Below are 21,097 nucleotides of genomic sequence, written 5' to 3' on the forward strand. Positions count from 1 at the left end.
GGGCCTTCTACCAAATTTCCCATTTCTTGAAATATTCAAAGAGTCAACCTCAATAACTTTTTTAGGGGTAATATGATAGGAGTCCCTCGTACGAAACCTAATTTGAACTAAATGACAAGTCTAAATCCAATTTTTTAATTAAATCCCTATATTGAAATAATATATGACTCACATCCTTAATTTTTTTTAATCCTTATCTTGCCCTTGCACCCTAAATCTTATAACCCACATATTCACGTTTCTTCTCAGATCTATTTTTCCTCTTTATTCTTCTTCTTTCTCTCGTCTTTCTGTCTCGCTCTCTCTCTCTGGCTTTCTCTGTCTCGCTCTCTCGATTTATTTCTCTCAATCTCAAGATATCTCTCGCTACACTCCATCTCATGATTTGAGAGGGGGTGGTGGTTGTGACGATGGAATCGACTATGATGTTGGAGGCGGTGGCATGGGGGGAGGGATGGTGATGGCGGGCGGCGGCTTTGGGCCGGCGACAGCGGTGAGCGGCGTTGGTCATGAGAGCGGCGCTCGGGGCTGGGGATGGTGTCGGTGGTGCTCAACGTTGTGCGACTATGATGTTGGAGGGGGTGGCATGGGGGGATTGATGGTGATGGCGGCGGCGGCTCTGGGGCGGCGGCGGTGGCTCTGTGGCGGGTTGGTCATGAGGGCGGCGGTGGGGGGCGGCGCTCGGGGGCTGGGGGATGGTGTCGGTGGTGCTCGACGTTGTGGGGGGTTATGGCAGCGTGGGTGGGGTTTTGTGGCATTTTTAGCGGCGTGGTGATGTTGGCGTCACATATCTAGGGTTTGGTGGAGGAGATCTACGGTTTGGTGGGACAGATCTAAGATTTTTCGACTTCATGTCTATAGATGTCTATGAGTATCTATGGGTGTCTATGGTGTCTGACGGCTAGGGTTCAAAGGAGGAGACTTCATGTCTATAGATGTCTATGAGTATCTATGGGTGTCTATGGTGTCTGACGGCTAGGGTTCAAAGGAGGAATTAGGGTTTTGAGAATACGTGACTATGGATTACTACAATTTTCTACGAGTCTATACATGACTACGGACTACTATGGTTTCCTACGGGTTTATATAGAAGACTACGGCTGAAAAAAAAGTTAAAAAATCACAATTTTTAATATTATGTAGAAAAAAGAAAAAAATACGAAAATGCAAAAAAAAAATGTTCTACGAAAAAAAAAATAAAAAAATGCTAGATGCGAAAATAAAAATGTTAAATGCAGAATGAAAAAAATTATAAATGCAGTTTAAATATTATTTGGTGTATATTTCATTTTTTGTATGTGGGGGCATTTTTGGAATGAAATGTATAAAGGATGTGAATCAAATGTTTAGTTAGACTTGTCATTTAGTTCTAATAAGTTTTGTACCTATATCTTAAAGCCCCAATTTTTTATTTATCAAAAGAAAAAAAAAAAAAAAAAAAACCTCAATAATTTTAAGGGTGTGAACTGTTAGTTTCTATTTATTCAGGTAGCAATGTCCAAAAGATTCTATTTACAGGGTGCAAAATGCAAAATTTACTAAAAACAGCCAGACTATAATAATTGACCCAAGAATGATTCCCCATTCAAGAAACGTGGGGAAGAACAAGAAGAAGAAATCTTCCAAAATTCATTAAATAATAAATAAATTGCCAAAAAATCAAAGTAGGCGTTCGGCATGCACCCACCCCTCTTACCTTGTATTTGTGGCTTGTGGCGTTGATGTGGTCGCCTCTCTCTCTCTCTCTAAAAGATACCTAACTTTCTGTACATTTTCTTCCCACCCCACTCTCTCTCTCTCTCTCTCTCTCTCTCTCTCTCTCTCTCATCTTACCACCAACTCTACTCCTTGTTTCTCTCACTAAAAAACCCATTTTTTGCTGGAGGTTTTTTGATCGGTTAACCAACCCCATTGAAGCATTGCTTTATTAGGTAATTGATCTTCCCTTTCTTTGGTTCCTGCATTTTTTACCGATTTCTGATTGGTGGGGGTTGGTTCTGCGTTTTCAATTGTTTTTAATGATGAATTTCCATTCATGTTTTTTTGAAAATATTATGGGTTTGCATTAATTTTATTTTTTTAATTTGAGCTGTAATTCTAATTCTTGAATGGTACTCATTTGGGGTTTTCTGTAAATACTTTGCTGGGTTTTCCGTAGTTTCTTTGAGATTTTAATTTGAGCTGATGTGGGTTTAAAGAATTTGGTTACAAGGGATTATAATTTCATATATAGTTTTGATGAGAATAATTTCAATTTGGTTTGGAATACTTTTGAATGATTGGTTATCCTTTGATTTGATGGTGCTTGTTGTTATACCTTGATTCGTCGGCTTTTATAACGATAAGATCCGTATTCGGAGCTCTAAAAATCGATTAGTTTGAGCTTTAAACGAGAGTGTAATCCTTTGAATTTTGTTTCGTATTTGTGCAGATTAATTTATTCATCTAGGATGGATTGTTTCTTGGGGAACTCGAACGTGGATTCGTCGACATTTAATCAGGACATTGTCAAGTGTCCGTTTTTGCAGAACATTAACGAGCCCACTAACTTCTCCTTCTCCAAAGCAATGGCTTTCCCCATGCCCGTAAGTTTCGTCTTTGCATATATATATATATATATATATATATATATATATATATATATATATATATATATATATATATATATATATATATATATATATATAATATATATATATATATATATATATATATATATATATATATATATATATATATATATATACAACAGAACCTCGATAAATTAATAACCTCGATTAAATATTAGTTTCTCTCGGTCCTGACTCGGTGAAAACGTATTAAATTATTAACTCGATAGTTTACTAATTCGCTAAATTAATAGAATTTCCCCAGTCCCGACTGCATTAATAATGAGGTTTAGCTAAATTAGAAGTATCGTATTTTTCGTTATTGACGAAAACCTTTTTTTTTTCAGGTAATAAGGGAGAAAAAGGGTCCTATTTTTGAGGATGGTCCAAATTTCGACATGGCTTTCAAACTTTTCCATGGCCAAAACGGTGTTGTCCCACTTTACGGAAGGTCAACGCCACGCACCGAAAAGTCTTCTTCTTCCGAATCACTAACGGCTCGATTCAATCCGTTGGCTGCAAAGGCAGCTACCATCAGCTTATCTTCATTCGGAGGAGCTTTTGGATTCGATGCGTTCTCCGAGAAGTGGAAGAATTCAAAGAAGAAACCGAATCCCTCGAAAAAGGAATCTTCTTCAAAGGTAATTAAATCAAATTCGTCCAACGTATTCTCGCATTAATTAATTACGTTGTTAATAAAAACTCGATCTGATAATAATATTTATGTTCGAAAAAACAGGGAGATAATAATAATAATTCAAAACACGAAGCAATGAGCAACGAGTGGTTCCAAACGGGAAACTGCCCGATCGCGAAATCCTACCGAGCCGTAAGCCACGTCATCCCTCTGGTAGCAAAGGCGCTCCAGCCACCGCCAGGTGTCAAATACGTCTGCCCGCCAGCCATAGTAGCTGCCCGAGCTGCCCTATCGAAAACCGCGTTCGCCAAGAATCTCCGCCCTCAGCCCCTCCCTGCAAAAGTACTCGTGATCGGAGTTTTGGGCATGGCGGCAAATATACCGTTGGGAGTTTGGAGAGAGCACACTGAGAAATTCTCTCCGTCGTGGTTTGTTGCAGTGCACGCGGCTGTACCGTTCATAGCTATGCTCCGGAAATCGGTTCTGATGCCAAAGTCCGCCATGGCTTTTACTATCGGAGCTTCGATTTTGGGTCAGGTTATCGGTTCTCGGGCGGAGAGGCATCGCCTTCTGACGGTTTCTGCCGGAAAAAAATCGGCGGCGGCGGTTGATGGTGGTGGTTGTGGTGAGAGTGCAGGTTTCGAAATTGGGTTGGAATCGTCTGCGAGTGCCCTCGTCGTAAGCTGATTTTATTATTTAAAAAAAAAATAATTGAATAAATGAGGGATTGATTTTGTTGTACTTATATATATGTATTATGTAATTGATGATTTAAAATAGTTCTTGATTTGTAATGAGAATTAAAGAGTGTTTTTTTATAGTTTATCTTCAATCTTTTTTAGGGTTGGAAAACATGTGCAGATGAATTTCAATTAAAACAATACTTCATCAATGTTTGGTTTGGTTTTTATTCTTTTCACGAAATGAATTCGTGTTTGTTCAGCTTTTCAAAATAATAATTCTAACAATAATTTCAAAAGTTTATATCTCCTCCATGAATGAATGAATTGACGACTACTACAGTAAAAAAAATGTGTCGCTAAAAAACGAACTCGTTTTATCCCATTCGAGATTATATGGAATATTATCACTTTTGTACCCGTTTTATCCCATTCGAACTCTACATTTTGAGGGAAGATGATCATAATATGTGTTTTTCGGCTTGTATATATCAGATCGTGGTGCATCAGAAACTCTATTTTTACACAAAACGAGTACAAACTAGAGCACATTCCACGTAAATCTAGATGATTATATTGAATTTGACACCATAAGGGTGGAGGTGTAAGAAAAAATCATAGTTGAGGGATGGATATAATTATCCAAACAAGAGGGGTTGTTTTGTAAATTGACCACACCTCAGGGGGTGTTTGTAATTTACCCAATAATTAAAGTCGCTACTTGGCTTCGTTTTAAATTAGTAGAGAGATGATTAATGCTTCCCTCCCCTCATTTTTTTCTCTCAACGGAAACCCCAACTTTTTACTAGAAGAAAATGGTCTCGTTCGGCGATCCCTGGCCGGAATTCAACGACGGCATATACTACCGTGACCTCCTCCGCCCCTCCGATGACGGTACGCCTCTCGCCGCCTCACACAAAATTGATAATTTTATGTCCAGTAATATTTCTCGTTTTTTTTTTTTTTTTTTTTCAGGTGCGACACTGATTGAATTCTACTCTAGAAAGTACCAGAGTTCAGCCCCTTTACACGGGTAACGAATTAAATTAAATTTACTGAAAGAAACCTAATTATGGGAATTTTTATTTTTTTTATTGTGCGCTGATTGTTGAGTAGTTGGTTGCAGAGAATTCACAATAAGCAGATAACTGTCAATGGCGGTGTTGTGACCGATCCCAATACAATTCTCAGGTTTTTTGTTTGAGATTTATGTCACTTGATAATTAACTGTTAATGCAATTCACATATCAAAAAAAGGGGGGAAAAAGATATTGTATTATTGTAATTAAATGTAGGGATGAAAATTGTGTTGAGATGCTTGTAGGAATACTATTGTTAGTTTGGTTCTGATTGAGTATTGTTTCTGTTTTATGGTAGGGGAGGTGCAGAATTAGTTTATCATCGGCTTCCTTGGAAAGAGCCGGATGCTCCACACTTGGTGGAAATTCTATACGAGGATGACGATGTGGTAAATAAATAAAGTTGAATTTGAATGCTTTCTTTAGTAATCGGGGAAAACCGTAGATCTTTTTTATTATCTCAACCATCACTAAGGTTAAATATTCTCCTCCTACTTAAATTTCTGTATTGAACTAATTGACAAAAGAAAAAAAATATTATGATATATTCAAAATGAAGGAACAAAATCGAAGAAATGTCAACTACAATGGCCACTTAACATATCCACTTAATCAATGTATATTGATGATAAATGCTTTTAGTTGAATTTTAATTTTTATTTGTCCATCCAGATTGCTTTGAATAAACCCTCGGGATTACAAGTTCTACCTGGAGGGTTATTCCAGCAGCGAACTGTCTTGACACAGCTCCAACGACATGCAGGCGGATGCCAAGAGCCTCATCCTGTTCCAGTTCATCGGCTTGGAAGAGGCACATCAGGTTAGTCTTTATGTACAGCAGCTAAATCTCAAAGTTATTTCTGTATCTATAAATTCAAATGACAGTTAATCAGGATGTATTCTGATTATACTATTTAGGCTACCCTTCACTTTTTTCCTGAAAATTCTTTTTGCTGTTTTTTTTTTGAAATATTTTTTCCAAAAGTTAGACTTTCTATCACCTGCTTTATCATCCAAAGAGAGAGGTGGTTGAAGGTGGTCAGACATAGATCTTGTATGCATTGTGCACTTATTCAATTTTGAATCTGGAAAACAAGGTGAAAGGTTTTCTCTTTCTTTCGCATAAAGTTCTTTCATTGTAATACTATTCTCAATCCAGAAGCTAATTTAGTTTGTAAAAGAAGGGTGTATAAAAGATCATACATATATAGGTCCTTGATAAGTGTGTTTTTCTCTTGGATATAAGCCTACAGACCTAGGCACACTCGAGTAGAGGAAAGCAAAAACCTTTACTGTGCCAATGAAATCATGACTTTAAATGCGTATTGCATCATTATATGGATATGAACTTTTTGTTAATCTTGGATGGCAGAGGTCGGAGTTCAGATAGTAAGTAGGTTGTTGATATTAGACGGAAAGCCTTAATTCTCTCTTTTTTAGTTGATAAATGTAAATCTTCCTTTACTTTGTAAATTGCTTTCTGCTGGTAAGATGCTATTTTACTCTTCATGGAACTCGATATTTCTCAAGATCACATAAAAGTTGCACCTTTTCGTATCCTTTTGTGCCACTAGGAATACTACTTTGTGCAAAAACGAAGCTCGCAAAATCTCGTCTGGCAGCATTTTTTGCTGATGGGACATCAGTTGTTGGGGTATGTAGGTGAGTGAAAACAGCTATTTGATAATTTGCTTTTATCATCACCCATTTACTCTAGACTCATTGTCATGGATGATGTCATATAAAAGAATCAATACTTTTTTGTGTTTTCAGTTTGGAACCCAAACAAGTTTCCACATCGATGCTCACATGGCTCTTGTATTACATACGTGCCGCTGATACAATTTTCTTACAGGGAAAATGATCAACAGCAGAAATCAACAAGAAATATAACAAAACTATATCGAGCCCTAGCAAGTGGGATAATCATTGAGGATGAGGTAATAACTACTGTTCTTTTTGTTCCCCTATTTCGTCTTTCTTTCTTTATGTAGATTCGTCAATTTTCCGTATCAAACAAATTGGTCATACATGAGTAACCAGTGGGCATCATTTCAGTTTCCATATCGTTTCTTATTTTCATACATTACTTTATTTCTTGACAGGTTGTCATCGATCAACCCATTGGGCTGGTCAAATATCCTGGAGTTGCCAATGGGTTGTATGTTGCCTCACCTTCAGGTTTTGTAAATGTTATCAATTATCAGACGTTACTTTTCTAACATTATTGGCTGGTTATTCATATTCTACCATTCTATTGTTCAGGGAAACCTGCTTGGAGCAAAGTAGTTGTTTTGGAGAGAAACATGCTGAACAATTCCACATTGGTCCAGGTTTAGTGATTACATAGGACATTACTAATCATAAGCTCTTTATTTATCTGTACCTGATAATTTGTCTGTTAGGATAATAAAAAATGCTAGTATTATTGTTCCATCCGCAAGAAAGTTCTTCTGTTAGATTTCATATGCCTTATGTCGATTCTGGATATATCGTGGAGTATTTGACCATTACATAACTACTCGCTTTATTTGCAACTTCTTTTCTACGTATAGTCTTGATTCAGTACAATATTGTATGTTAGGTTGAAATTCAATCTGGGAGGCCACACCAAATACGCATTCATCTTTCTTTCATTGGGCATCCACTGATAGGTAAGTTTGAAAATTCTTCTTCTCATGATATATGTACGTTTATGTTGAAAAAAGGTTATGAGGTAGATGAAAGAGTTCAAAGTTTCAAAGAGTTCATAGAGTTCTGCTTGCACTGAAAAAGTTGCTACTTTGTGTTATTTAGTTATTGTATGATCCTCCCTCTTGATTCCGCCAGTCAACATGAACATAATAGCCTTAATACGTACGTTACTTGTCTTAAATGATCAAGTTCATGATATTATATCATCCTTATAGTTCGATCTCAAGCATTTCTGTAAAATCAATCTGTTGTGAAACTACAGGCTCGCACCCACATTGATTGATGAAACATTTACAGTTGTTTGTCATGTACCTGTTTTTTCAGGATTCTTTTAGCAACTAACCATTGGCAGCTTCTTTACAACAAAAGACATTATTTCTACAGTACTCTTTTCATGTGAATTAGTAATCTAGAATTTTTTCAAAACGATTTTGAGAAATCATGTTGAAAAACTTTTTTTACCGCACTAAAGTTTTTGAGTTTATGTATGCATGAAGATTTTCTAAATTTTCAAGAACCATATGTCACAAAAAGTAAAAGCGAAGTTCTATTTGTAATGAAAATTTTACATCTTTTGAAGTGCAAATATTTGTTTTCTTCTTGCAATAGTCATGTTCTAATTATGTCTTGCTGCGTATCAGGTGATCCTCTTTATAGCACAGGTGGACAACCAAAGTGCTCCGATCATGAACTTGTAGATCAAAGTTTCGCTGAAGACGGGTATAGAATGATATTCTAAATTATATAATCATTCTTATTTGCTATTATCATACGGATCATATCTTCTTTAGCTGCTATACTTCCTTCATGACATTACCTAGTTTGTTATTCACTTACAACTGACGAAACTAACTGAAGAAATTACCAGCATATGCTCTTCATCAGTATAAATGTTGATTTATGCAACTTGAACCCCAAAAATTTACATGAACTCGTGAGTTAATATAGTCTCAAATAGCTTAAAATTGGTCATAGAATAGAACTGCTGATGATTAGCTGACAGTTCTTTTTTTCTAATTTATTTATTTATTTCTTTTTGTTTACGTTTCAGAGGATATGAGAGGCCTGAAAAACCTGTTCCTGGAGATTGCGGATACCATTTGCATGCACATCGTGTACTGTTTACGCACCCTGTATCTAATGAGGTACGTATACAATTACATTCCTACATATTATACTTCTTGATATATGCTTTTCGTTTATCTATTGTTTTTAAAAAGGCGTGATTTTATTCGGATAATATCGTGATAATGTGATTTAAGGAGAAATAGGTAATTAAGTCGAAAATTTACATATATGTTCCATTTTTGCAGATAATTGAAATCACTGCTCCTCTACCATCTATTCTACGACGGACGGTAGACGTAATTGACTAGTGTCCTTTACGACTTTTGTTTGATAAATTTAGTTTTTATTGTGCTTGCTTTCTTTCTTCTTTTTTTGTTATTTTTGTAAAATTATATTTATGCAAAGGTCCAAAATTTATACACATTGCTTTACTGCATATTTTTCCACATTATATTTATGCTTTTTTGGCAAAATTTCAACGGAATCATGTCGTCGAAAAGCCGAATTTCATGAGAAAAAGATAAGATGGAGAACTTTTTTTAATCATCCACTTGTTCTATTTAGTACAATTATTCATTCATTCAAATATTATTATATAATATGTGTGTGTGCGTGTGTGAGAGAGAGAGAAGAATTAAGAGATGAGCATGAAGTAGGTGAGTTGACCAAGTTACATATATATATATATATATATAGAGAGAGAGAGAGAGAGAGAGAGAGAGAGAGTCCCATCCATTTGGTAATTAATACTCATAAAAAAACAAGTGGTCACGTTTTGGTGTACCACCAAAGTTGAAATACTCGTTACAAACTCATCACTCCAATCCAACCTACTAACAATTCCAACCTAACAAACACATGCCACACAACATGGGAATAAATTAAAATTAACTTATTGCAAGTTAGAAAATTAAAATAAATAATAATTAAATTAAAGAGTAACATATGATATAACTATAGACACAGGTTGTTTTGTTTTATGGAATTATTTACTGGTAATTCACCTGTTGTACCAAATTTCACACGCAGCACCTGTTTCCATAGCTTAAGAAGCTTAAATCCCAGTTGACTAAAGTCAATCCTCTGTATTAACAACAAATCAATCCTTGCAAAAAAATATGCAAGAAAGAGAGAATCAAACAAACACCTGTGAGAGAGAGAGAGAGAGAGAGAGAGAGAGAGAGAGAGAGAGAGAGAGAGAGAGAGTTAGCGAAGCTCTTCATATAGATCGTCGAACACCACTATACGCGCACCCGAACAGAAATTCCAACAGGATAGGGTAGCTCTCTTTTTTCTTCTTTTTTTGGGTATTTTCCATCAACAAATACAACAAATACAAATCTCCTGCAAATATTACAAGATCTAGAAATTTTCTGAACAAAAAAACAAAAATACGGATTCTAAAACTTGTTCAACTGCTGCTCTCTATCAACTTCTTACTCAACAAAAACTATATAATACAAACGCGACAAGAATTACGAAGAAAACTTGCCACTGAGAAGATGGCGCCTTCTCTCTTCACTTTCTGCTACCTGCCTACATCCCCACTGCTTCTCCATGTACTATTATTATTATCATCCTCTCTAATTACATTTCCTGCCTGTATACTAAAATTCTGAGCTTTAGCATAGTGCATTTTAATGGCTGTCACAGGATCAGAAACGCCAGACGAACACTGCCCTCCAACAACAACCCCTCCCCCTCCTCTACCCACAACATTAATTCCAACCATACCCCCTCTTCCTTGCTGTTGTTGCATTACATCAAACCCGTTTCTTATCTGCATCTCAGAGTACAATACATCTTGTTGTGTCTGCTTCTTCATATCCATTGTAAAAGGCTGCTGCAAATCTCCACTCGGATAAACAGATACGGCATTCAATGGGGGATGGTGGTGATTGCCAATGAGTCCATGTAAATGCGGCTGCTGCTCCAATTTCACCGTTGGCATAATAGAATGGTGGTTTCTAAATGCAGCAGGATATTTGTTCAACAAGAGAGTAGAATCGGGCAAAGGAGGGAAGCCTGTATATTCAAAGCCCCTAAGCGCAATATTATCGGAGCCAAGGTAGTTACTGTAATCGAATTTCGACTGAGAAGAATCAATGTTGACCTTGTGATCACTGCCGAATTTCAGGTTCAGTGACTGGCTACCCGATTTATGCTGCGGACCGTTACTATCACCGTTTTCTTGCAGACGAGAACTAGCTTTGTCTTGGGAAGAGATTATGATTTTACCAAACAACTTCACATCACCACTCCTGGAAGGCTTATCCACGTCGGATGAGCTACCCGATCGGGGTCTAGAATCATTCCTGCTCTGTTCTTTGATTGGAAATGTCGCCTGGACAATGCCACTCTGATTTCTTGAACTACTAGAACATTTCTGAAGGGAGAAATCTGTATGCCGATCTGAATGCAATTTTCCTTCCGACTTTGAGACATTTTGATGCAAGACATGTTTTTTCCAATTAAGATCCCCATTTATCTCCTTCACAGTTTGCACCGGAACGGGGTAACCCCTGAGAATCTGGGAGGACTCAACAGGATCGGATAGTGAGTGGCTCAAACTTTGCTGCTGCTGCTGGTAATCACCTTTCTTAGAAAATTTCTGAGAATGCTTTTCACTTATCCCGTTAGCACCAACACTTGATAGAGCATTAGTACTCGAGTGTCTTTGATACTTGATGGGAACAGAAAACAACGTCGATGAATCCACCAATGCAAAGTGACCATTCTGTCGCAATGGGATGACATGAGACTTTTCTACAGAACTGGTTGTTTCAAGGTCAGCCCCTTTTTGGCTATCAACAGAAGGGTGACGTCCATTCCCAGCCGCCAGTTGGGGCTCAGACTTCATCTCACGTGCTGCACAGTTTAGAGCAGTCGCTTCACTAGAATCAGCAACTCTGTCTTCAACTTTCCTATTGTCCAAATTATCTAAAGGTAAGATAAGCCCGTGTCCGTCATTCTCTTCACAAGGACGCCCATTAGAAACCTCAGGCAATGCCGCCTCATTTGATCCATTAAGCCGGCCAAGATCATTTCCCTCTTCAACTCGTACTGGTTCTGTATTAGAGGATAAAACCAAGGTTCTATTTTCCAGCACAGATCTACATTCACCATTACGTTCTCTGCTATTCGCATTATCATTGACCTGACTATCACCCATCGACAAATTCTGTGAAACAAGTTCAGCTGCCATAGAATCAGCGGTGGCACATGGTTGGGTATTTTCCTCACATAACTTGAAATCAGGCTTTAAATCATGAGTTCCTGCCATACCAGATTCATGAGAAGACTTCATGTTAGGAGGGGGGAGATCCTCTTCCATCTTGCATTCTGCATCATCGCAAACAACGGACCCTGTCTGCACAACACATGCATCTTCAGTGTCACTGCCACCTCCATTAATATCCGCAGAGACAGCATTGCCACCTTCAGGCTGAATCTGATCCAATCCAAGACACTTCCTAGCCTTACTAAAGAATATCTTGCACTGGTCACTCGATCTTGTTCTGACAGACTGCGAGAGCATTGCAAAATCCTTGCCATAAGTTGACACGGCCTGAACGAAGATAGATTTCTCCTCATCAGTCCAATCGGCAGATTCCATCTCCCAACAGCTCTCGTCCGAGCACTCATCATCAATATTCTGTGTAACATCAGGGGTCAGAGGCCGTTTTACGCAAGAACTGACTCTTTGGGACTTCCAATCTTGTTGCCCATCAGCAGCAGGGTCAACAGAACTCGTGATGCAAGAACTCATAGCCTCAGATGACAGGGAACCACAAATACCAGCCAACACATCAGCAGCTACAGTTTCATTGCTGTACATATCCAGACTATTTGATCTCTGCAATGGACCATCATCAACCCTTGGCGCTTTCTGAGAACTAGACCCACCAAAGAAGATCCTAGATGTGCATTTCTGCTGAATATCTATGCCATCATTTACATTAGCCGCCATCATAGAAGCTTCACCAAGTAAATCAAGAGAAGCAGCATTTGCCTCACGATTCCATCTTTTCCCTGTTCCGACCAAGTACGTGGTGGACTGAGATTTACTTTGCTTAGCAAAATCTGGCTTCTTTCTAGCTCTCTCAAAGCATTCCGATTTGTGATTCTTATAATAAAACTCGATGCAGTCTGCTATTGTTTTGTGGGCCAGAAAAGATGCAATCTTCTTAAAATCTTTCCCATAAATAGCAAGATTATCAATGAAAATTTCCCTCTCTTCAGCCGACCACGGATTGCTGAAAGATCTTCCTTTTTCAGCAGCACAAGGATCTTCCACCAAACCATTATTTGAGATAAACCTTGACATCTTTATCTCCTTATCCAAAATCAATGCCGGCATCCTTAAAGTATTCCGACAGAGCTTGAATGGTGACTCCGACAACAACCTATTAACAAAGTCGATTACTTCTTCCGCAGACACTGTTCTGGGACTCCCAGCTGCAAAATAATAAGACATAATTTGTGAAATATCAGGAAATATTGGCCTACACAAAATCAATTTTGAATCCCATATATACATCAGTTAGAAGCAAATGTAAGGAGGTCACGGTAACTGTAAAATCATTTCAAAATTCAAATTTCACTAATCACTATTATGGCTGTGGCTATTTCCCCCCTTACAGAGATCTGTCTCCAGTCCCATTTCAAAAATTGTAGTTTGTTTTATCATGGTTGGAAGCTAGAGCACTGGCAGCAAGTATACATCATCATCATTGCAAACGAAATGAATGCGGGTAACACTTACGGGGAGAAAGGGAGGGAGAAAGAAAAAACACAACAGGAAAATAAGAAATAGATAATTGCTTACCAGAACAAAAGAATTTGGATCGACTGGAATAGCGATTCTTTTTATATCCAGTCCGACTTTGATCAAACTTCTTGTGAGACTTCCCTCGAAGTTTCCTAATAGAAACTATGCGACCTTCTTTCCAGAAATGCTGAAACACCTTAAACTTGAGGGTAATAACCTTCTGCTTGAATTGCAAGGTCCGCTTCCTCATCAGAAACCTCTCCTTTATTACTGACAAATCACTTTGAGAAGAAGAGACACCGGATGCAGTCGGAATATCAAAAAGACATTGTTGTGCCGGCAATAACTTATTCAACTCCTGGAAAGCCTCATGCATAGAATCTTTATTGGAAGCCAATACAGATTTATAAATATGACCCATATCACATAGCACACAGCCAACCTTGCCAAGATTTTCAAAATTAATCACAATACGACAAGCGTTATCCTCATCGCTGAGACCGTATTCTAAACATGTCCCTGAGTTACTGGGATCATTATCCAAATTCATCAGTTCCTCCCCACATTCTGCAGTGACAGAAGGAACAGTTTCTTCCACAGAAGGCAACACCTCAACTAATTTAGACGTGGCACTGCCTGGACTATCAATCTCCTCGTCTTTCACCGCCACATGCTCGTCGTCCAGTCCAGCAGGCATATTCTCAACAGTCATGTCTCCAGGTAAAACAACCTGCAATGGAGCAGATCCAACAGTAAAACTGGAATCAGTAACTTGCTCTTCACCAGGTTTCAAATGGCAGTCTTCCGGTAGCAAGCTGGAAGTAACAGGCTGAGCACAGAAACTTCTAGGTTCAGCTATCAATGACTTGAGCTCAGTTTCAAGCGAATCTATCTCTGATTCAGTCACCTCAAGTGCTTTTAAAATGTCGACTTTCCATACCAACAACTTGTTCATTGAGATGGTTTGTACATAACCTGTTTCTACAGAACTCGGATCGTCGGACTGCAGAAATTCATTAATTAAGGTGCTCAGTTTGTCAATAGATGTGAGATCCAAGTTTTCTAAATTAAAAGTTGGTCCCTCATAGTTAGTCTGGGACATAATATTAGGTGAACAGCTCAAGCTTGTGGTATCATGATCAACCTTTGCAGCCGTGACGGATTCTTTCTCCTCAATACCTGTAAGATTAAAAGAACATGAAATGAGAAGCAAAAAATTGCATTCGGAGGGAAAAACAAGCAATTTTACTGATGACGCAACCTGCACTCAATCTTAATTTCGTCACAGTGCAACAAATATATGTTTTAGTGAAATACAGGAGAACAATCAGCTTTCCTCTAGAATATCAGTGAAAACCCCAAGAAGGTTGATCAAGCATCAATTAAAGTAATCTACAACTCTGAACCACCACCAGCACAAGAGCAAAAATAATGTTAATGGCAAGAGGGGGCTCAAATTGTGCCACGTGTATTACCTGCAGCCCAAGGCGATAACTATTGAAGCAACTGATTGTTTCTTTATCATAACAGCCTATAACAGTCCTCGTGCTCTTCCGGCACAGAAGCAAATAATCTCTAAGTTTCATGATGGACTAGAATACTAAACAAGAAATAGCCAAATTAGCATGTTTCTGCCTAATTTTCAAATATTTGCAACCAAGTTTATTGGAAGTTCAGACAACACTCCAGCAAGAAAGATTTTACAAGGATGACAAACCAACAAAAAGAATCTAAAACACATTTAAATACACCATAATATTTTACACTAAGTTCAGTTCAAGTTTTCTCGAAACAACAAACAGAGAGACTCATATACGCCAATTAATAAATGATATATACGCAGTTTCTTTTCCACAAAGAAATCCATGTTTGAGTTTGTTTAAGAAATAATATGCAACCAAGTCTTCCAAAAACCCTTCTTTTATTTAACATGCTAAAACAAGATTTTTTTCATGGTATACTAGCCTTTCCATGTAAAACAAAATCAATTGTTGATAACTTCACAAAAACATTGCAAGAGCAAAATATGATGTTCTCAACATAAACACACGGGTTTTTTGGGTCAAACTAATCTTCAAAACAATGAGACCGGTCAAATTCATATTTATGGTGTTGAAATTGTGATCCAGGCATTAAAACTTGAAGGCTTTCCTTTCTTTGCGCCACTAGTGTACAGTTGCATTGAATTTGCGGAATCCTAATTCATCATTTCTTTTGCGATAAGAACTTAGATGAGTAGTCGTTGAGTGACTGTAGTCATCAAAATATTTACTAATTTAAGTACTCTATGGAGTCAACACAAAGCAACAAGTGATTAACCTATGACCAAAGACAGCTTGTTTCTGAAACTCGATCCAAAAACAAAGCAAGATGGCCACTAGAAAAAAAGGGGTGTCTGGCCAAGATGCTGCCAGTTGTTCAGTGATCAAAAGTTGGGTATGGATGTATATGTCTTACTTTCAGTTAAGTAAATCAATCTCTAAATATCATCTATAATTGATAAGTGATAAGTAGTTCTATCCATCAAAAATCTTCGGATAACAATTCCCTAGTGGCTCTCAAGTTCTCTGTAATTCAATGTACCTTCAACGCGTACAAGATCATTGGAGGCAACAATTGTAATATCGCAGGCATGAAACCATAAAGGATAAGTCCCACTTCTGTTTAGATCGAGTCCACATTCTAAAGAAGCAAGGAGTTACAAAGGTAAGAGTTCCAAATAATAGAATCCTAATTCATATTTTGCCATCTAACCCAGAATAAAGCCTCCTTGTGGTAGCTTGTTTTACATGCATTGGTATCACCAGTTCAATGTGAAAGGAAAGCCAAAAAGAACCATAGAAAATTTATTGGAAAATGATACCATTACAACTAGCTGCCTCCTTTACATAAGGACGAGTACACCGTAACATGGCAGAAATTTGTTCTTTCTGATGACATGTATATAAGATTTTAAAACAAATAAACATGTTAATTTTGTTGTACAAGAAAGGAATTTCTTTAATATATAGCAGAAAATCAGATTGCAAGACGGCTAGGTGTATCAGAATTATTGCTCTCTTGAAAGCTGAGGGGAACAAAACTACAAGAAATAAATGGACAAATAGGTAACTGCCAAAAAACAGAGAACAGAAAAAAATGGTAAAATGCTTAGCAGGGTATCTGATATATTACCTGGTGATGAACTACAAGCGACCGAAGACGGAGTAGCAGGTGAGGCACAATCTGACGAACTTGCAACTCCTCTAGGGCTCTTGTCAAGCAGGTTAACAGAGGGAGACTTTACAGTTTCTGGATTGCTAACACTAACAACCAGTCCATACTCTGTCTCAATATCTTCAGGGCCTTCAACTTTCTTCTTCTCATACTTTGCTAGACCCTCACCCCATCCAAGACGAGGCTTCTTCCTAGAAATGTTCTCATCCAATGGAGCTGGAGCTGGAGCTGGAGCTGGAGCAGTGGAGACAGCACAAAAAGCAGCAGGAGATTGAATAGGTTTCACATTCTTATGCTGCAACTCAGCCACTATCTCAACAGGGTCAACTACAACACCCTTGGAGCTATTAGAATGGGCGACACCAGGACTTCTTGAAGGCATACTTCCTGAGCGCGTCCACTTCAGAGGCTTCCAATCTACCGATTCCTGCCCATTTTCTCTCTCGTTTTTCTGACCTGAGCTGGCCGTTACATCAGCAATGTCATCGTCCTTCTCATGCTTCTCTTTTACGAGAGGTTGAGATTGACCTGGTAAGGAATCCGGAAGAAGGTGAGAGGAGTCATTGCTCTTGCTGTCATTGTTATGGGATGTTTGGTTATTCTCTACAGACTTCTGATTATTAACCTCGATGGTAGGTCTGCCAGGACCACTGGACGATGCAGCAGGTTCTGAAGAGGGAGATCTCCAGTCTTTCTGGCTAAAGGATGCCCTGTTTTCCCTGCTGTTTCTAAGATACCTTCCATTTCCTTCGCCGCGAGAGGCAAAAGGTCGAAAGTTATCATCATCTAGGTTTCTGTCACCATATCTGGACCCAAAAGGCATAAATCCATGACCAGACTCATCAGGATACATGTGCCAACCACCCTGCTTATGTTGACCTTCACCAAAAAAAAAATTCCAAACCCAATAATAGGGTTGGAGAGCAATCAAAAAAAGCATTCGCACACAGTAAATCTTGCAATTTTAGAATAATTTCAGTAGTTACAGGTTCACATATTCTAAGGGGCAAGAAAGGCTGAACAGACACGGATCTGTACAGCAACATCAACACTGTAGATTTTACAAAAAAATAACAGATCTGCACAAATTATGGCCGAAAAACATGGTCCCCATGCCTACTTTCAAGAAATTAGACGGGCAATAACAACGTGAAAAGCTTTTCACTTATAACCTACTCACTGAAAGAAAACTGTTTACCCTCAAATACATACAAAATCTTCGGCCCACTTTGAATCACATGAAATAAATAAATAAAAAGTAAAAAAAAAAAAAGAAACTTTCAGAATCGTCTCAACAAGAACGAGAACGCAATCTCCATTACCAAAAACTTTTTTAATTCTAATGAGAAAAAAAATTCCAGCGCTCAATTGAAAAAAAATAGATTGAAAAACTCAATTGACAACTCACCAGGAGGAATAGGGCGAGACGAGCGAAAATCCGAATACCAGCGCTGCTGCTGATGGTTGTGGTGGGTCTGATAAGGCGGCGGGTGCGGCGGCGGCGCGTGTGGATGATGGTGCTGCTCCCGCCATCTATCGGGTCCTCCTCCTCCTCCGCCGCCGCCGCCGCCGAATCCTCCACCACCAAAGCGCGGGTCAGACCCGGATCTCTCGTGCTTCCGAAAATCTCTCCGATCCCAAGGCACCTGCTCCGGCGGCATCAAATAACTAATTTTATCCTCCTAAATCAACCTGCTTCTTCTGGGTCTCCTCCTTACGCCGCCGCCTCCTCTTTTAATTTCATCCAGAAACAACACTTGTGCGCTGGGTCAAACAACGGGATGCTATTAATTAATTTATGGTGGGCAAAATCAAAATCAAAATCAAAAAAAAAAATTAGGGTTTCAAAGCTGTGAGGAACGAAGAAGAAAGGAATAAAATTATATGGGTTTTCTCTCTCTTTTTTTTTCTTTAATCTTTTTTTCTTCTTGATTTTGTGGGGGGAATTGGAAAAAAAAATTAAAGGAAAGGAAATGAAAATCTTTGGGGGTAGGAGAAGTGAAGTGATAAGAGACAAAGGGGGGAAAAAGGAAAGAGAAGAAGAGAGAGAAGTGACAGAAGAAAGAGGGGTTTTTTTTTCTCTCTCTTCCTCTCTCTCTCTCTCTATCTTTTTTTTATTATTATTTTTATTTTTTATTTTTATTTTTATTTTTTTTGTTTTTTTAATATTTTTTCCATTGTGATGAGGTGAGAAGAAGTGGGGGTGGTGTTATTGTGTGTGGGGGTGGGGGTGGGGGGTGGAATATGCTACTACAAGAAAAGATTTTCTAGAGTTTGACACGTGGCATTGTGTGATTTGAGGAGTTGTACCGTGATGAATACCACTAATTAATAATTTTTTTTCTTTTTTTTTAAGAATTGTAGATTTTGTAATACATGTCTCACTTTTTCTTTTATATTTGTAACATAAGGTTGTTTTCTATTATATATATAAACACAATTAAATTTAATGAAAATTAATTTTCAAACTATTATTTTATACACATCAATGATTTTAGATTTTTTTTTCCACTTTAAAAAATAATAGTTTAATATAATAACTTACAGTAAACACCTAAACGATATTTTCACATGCAGAAGAAATCGCTTATTAATAAGCAAAAAACTATGGTGGTTGACCTTAGACTATAGGAATTTAATTTTTGTAATATCGTTCTTTTATATTTAATTTCTTATTTTTTTCATATGTTTAGTATAAAAATTAAAAATATAAAAATTAAAAAATGGGTTTTTTCTTTTTATTTAATTTGCCCAAAAATGTAATTACAAATTATTTATGACAAGATGATTGCTAGTAGTAGATTTTCTCAACGTACAACTCGGCAAAGCAGGTGCAGGAAAACACGGGTGTAGCTGATCGGCGCCGCATACGTGTGCGTTGCCCGTGTGTGTATGCGGATTCCAACGGGCCAATTAAATTCTCAGCTTAATAGCTTTTTTGCGTCCAAATTTTTTTTTTATAATTTAATTTATTAAAAATTAAAAACTAAAATAAATGATCACATTTTTCCAGCACCCGCCCACCTACATCACCCCATCCCCCCCCCCCCCCCCCCCCCCCCCCCGGTTTCCCTCTTTTTTCCAACTTTTACTTTTGTGTTCATTTCGTTTTGCGTTATTCCGAAATTACCCCTGCGTTGCAGGAAATATTACGGTGGAGGTCACGTGATTCTCACATGCTAATTAACTAGGATTGGGCTATTGCAACTTGGGCTTGGCCCAATTTTCATAAAGCATAAACAAAGTTGTAGTTATGTATGTTAGTTTTTTAATACAATTGAAATCAATATAATTCAATTTCATATAAAATAGTTATGAGCTATTCAACTTACATCCTCATTAAGCCGTGTTTGGTTGTGAAGACATGATTGGTCAAGATAAGATTAAACAATCTAACGAAATCTCAATTATTTTGTTGGGACCATAGAAGATCCAATTAAAAATCTCCTAAAATACAAGATACACTATGATAATATTTTCGGGTCGACTCGAGAAGTTATTGATTTACCAAACATCAAATAAAGTTCAATTATTTGGTTAATCGAGATTAATCTCACTAACCAAACAAAGTCTTAATTTACTCAATTTAACATGTCGATAACCACTATTTCAAAAGGACGAAAGATCTTATCCAATCAAACAAACGAAGTCCCAAGAAGGGGGCCCCAAAACTAAAAGCCCAACTCCGTTAAAAGAGCATACAAAACCCTAGTAAGGAGGGGAAGTGTCTTTCGCCCTTACAACGCACGGCGACACGAAGTAAGGCCATAGATATTATGGTGTAACCTCGGATCGGGATTTTTAGGGGAAATGAAGCTTGTTTAACTAAAGTCCATTAAACGCGTCAGACCCAAATAAAAAGGAACTTAGGTTAAAAATCTTAATGAAACTTGCATCTCAATAAATAAAAAATATGTATAAATAGAGGGATTCAATCAAACTTTTACTCCCTAATATTTTTTAACTAAAGTTCACAATATACGTACAAACATAAATTATATTTTGATCGTTGGAACTTCTACGTCAAGAAATTTCTCCCGACGTTGCAGGAACGAAAGCCAATCGCAATCCCGATATCATTTTATGCTGACATCATCACCAAAACCGGCGATCGAAGATCGATCAATATGTATCTAAAAGGTACATTAGTGAGTGAATAATTAGGTTATTGGGGACATGTTGACCTTGATTTCAGTCCATAGTTTGACTTTAATTGACTTGAACTTGAAGCATGAAAAGAACCGATAAGAAGACCAATTGAATTCAGCATTTTCTTTTTCTTTTTTTTTTTTTTTTGCAAATTCTATTTTGTTAAAATAACTTGATTCTTGAAATTGATAAAT

At 37.6% G+C, this 21,097-nt stretch overlaps 3 protein-coding genes across 3 annotated transcripts; 2 read left to right on the forward strand and 1 right to left on the reverse strand.

The window, feature by feature from the left end:
• The first annotated feature begins 1,583 nt into the window (after window positions 1–1,583).
• LOC105955690 (uncharacterized) lies at window positions 1,584–4,138 on the forward strand. The gene is made up of 4 exons (XM_012979471.2): window positions 1,584–1,931; window positions 2,432–2,585; window positions 2,957–3,250; window positions 3,349–4,138. Exons 2-4 carry the CDS (start codon window positions 2,451–2,453, stop codon window positions 3,931–3,933), a joined length of 1,014 nt encoding a protein of 337 aa, XP_012834925.1. The 5' UTR covers window positions 1,584–1,931; window positions 2,432–2,450; the 3' UTR covers window positions 3,934–4,138.
• A 527-nt stretch (window positions 4,139–4,665) lies between these two features.
• LOC105955689 (Pseudouridine synthase family protein) lies at window positions 4,666–9,203 on the forward strand. Its single transcript, XM_012979470.2, has 13 exons — window positions 4,666–4,820; window positions 4,902–4,959; window positions 5,043–5,117; window positions 5,304–5,394; window positions 5,678–5,825; window positions 6,580–6,667; window positions 6,861–6,945; window positions 7,111–7,186; window positions 7,271–7,338; window positions 7,590–7,659; window positions 8,341–8,419; window positions 8,751–8,844; window positions 9,013–9,203. The coding sequence occupies exons 1-13, from the start codon at window positions 4,742–4,744 to the stop codon at window positions 9,073–9,075; spliced, it is 1,074 nt and encodes a 357-aa protein (XP_012834924.1). The 5' UTR covers window positions 4,666–4,741; the 3' UTR covers window positions 9,076–9,203.
• Window positions 9,204–9,832: 629 nt separating this feature from the next.
• LOC105955688 (Duplicated homeodomain-like superfamily protein) lies at window positions 9,833–18,935 on the reverse strand. The gene is made up of 4 exons (XM_012979469.2): window positions 18,163–18,935; window positions 16,713–17,633; window positions 13,596–14,717; window positions 9,833–13,225 (listed from the first exon to the last, which is right to left on the reverse strand). Exons 1-4 carry the CDS (start codon window positions 18,413–18,415, stop codon window positions 10,296–10,298), a joined length of 5,226 nt encoding a protein of 1,741 aa, XP_012834923.2. The 5' UTR covers window positions 18,416–18,935; the 3' UTR covers window positions 9,833–10,295.
• Between the last annotated feature and the right edge of the window lie 2,162 nt (window positions 18,936–21,097).

Source organism: Erythranthe guttata, chromosome 6 (genome assembly GCF_056151865.1).
Source record: "Erythranthe guttata isolate IM_541 chromosome 6, IM_541, whole genome shotgun sequence".
Lineage (NCBI taxonomy): Eukaryota > Viridiplantae > Streptophyta > Magnoliopsida > Lamiales > Phrymaceae > Erythranthe > Erythranthe guttata.

Excerpts from the sequence above, each read along its gene's own strand:
- LOC105955690 (XM_012979471.2), top strand. The coding sequence starts at position 2,451 with ATGGATTGTTTCTTGGGGAACTCGAACGTGGATTCGTCGACATTTAAT. Across the intron at positions 2,586-2,956 it reads CAATGGCTTTCCCCATGCCC|GTAATAAGGGAGAAAAAGGG; the intron begins GTAAGTTTCGTC and ends TTTTTTTTTCAG. Across the intron at positions 3,251-3,348 it reads AAAAGGAATCTTCTTCAAAG|GGAGATAATAATAATAATTC; the intron begins GTAATTAAATCA and ends TCGAAAAAACAG.
- LOC105955689 (XM_012979470.2), top strand. The coding sequence starts at position 4,742 with ATGGTCTCGTTCGGCGATCCCTGGCCGGAATTCAACGACGGCATATAC. Across the intron at positions 4,960-5,042 it reads AGTTCAGCCCCTTTACACGG|TTGGTTGCAGAGAATTCACA; the intron begins GTAACGAATTAA and ends ATTGTTGAGTAG. Across the intron at positions 7,339-7,589 it reads ACAATTCCACATTGGTCCAG|GTTGAAATTCAATCTGGGAG; the intron begins GTTTAGTGATTA and ends ATTGTATGTTAG.
- LOC105955688 (XM_012979469.2), bottom strand. The coding sequence starts at position 18,415 with ATGCCGCCGGAGCAGGTGCCTTGGGATCGGAGAGATTTTCGGAAGCAC. Across the intron at positions 17,634-18,162 it reads GTCTCGCCCTATTCCTCCTG|GTCAACATAAGCAGGGTGGT; the intron begins GTGAGTTGTCAA and ends TTTTTGGTGAAG. Across the intron at positions 13,226-13,595 it reads ATCCAAATTCTTTTGTTCTG|CTGGGAGTCCCAGAACAGTG; the intron begins GTAAGCAATTAT and ends ATTATTTTGCAG.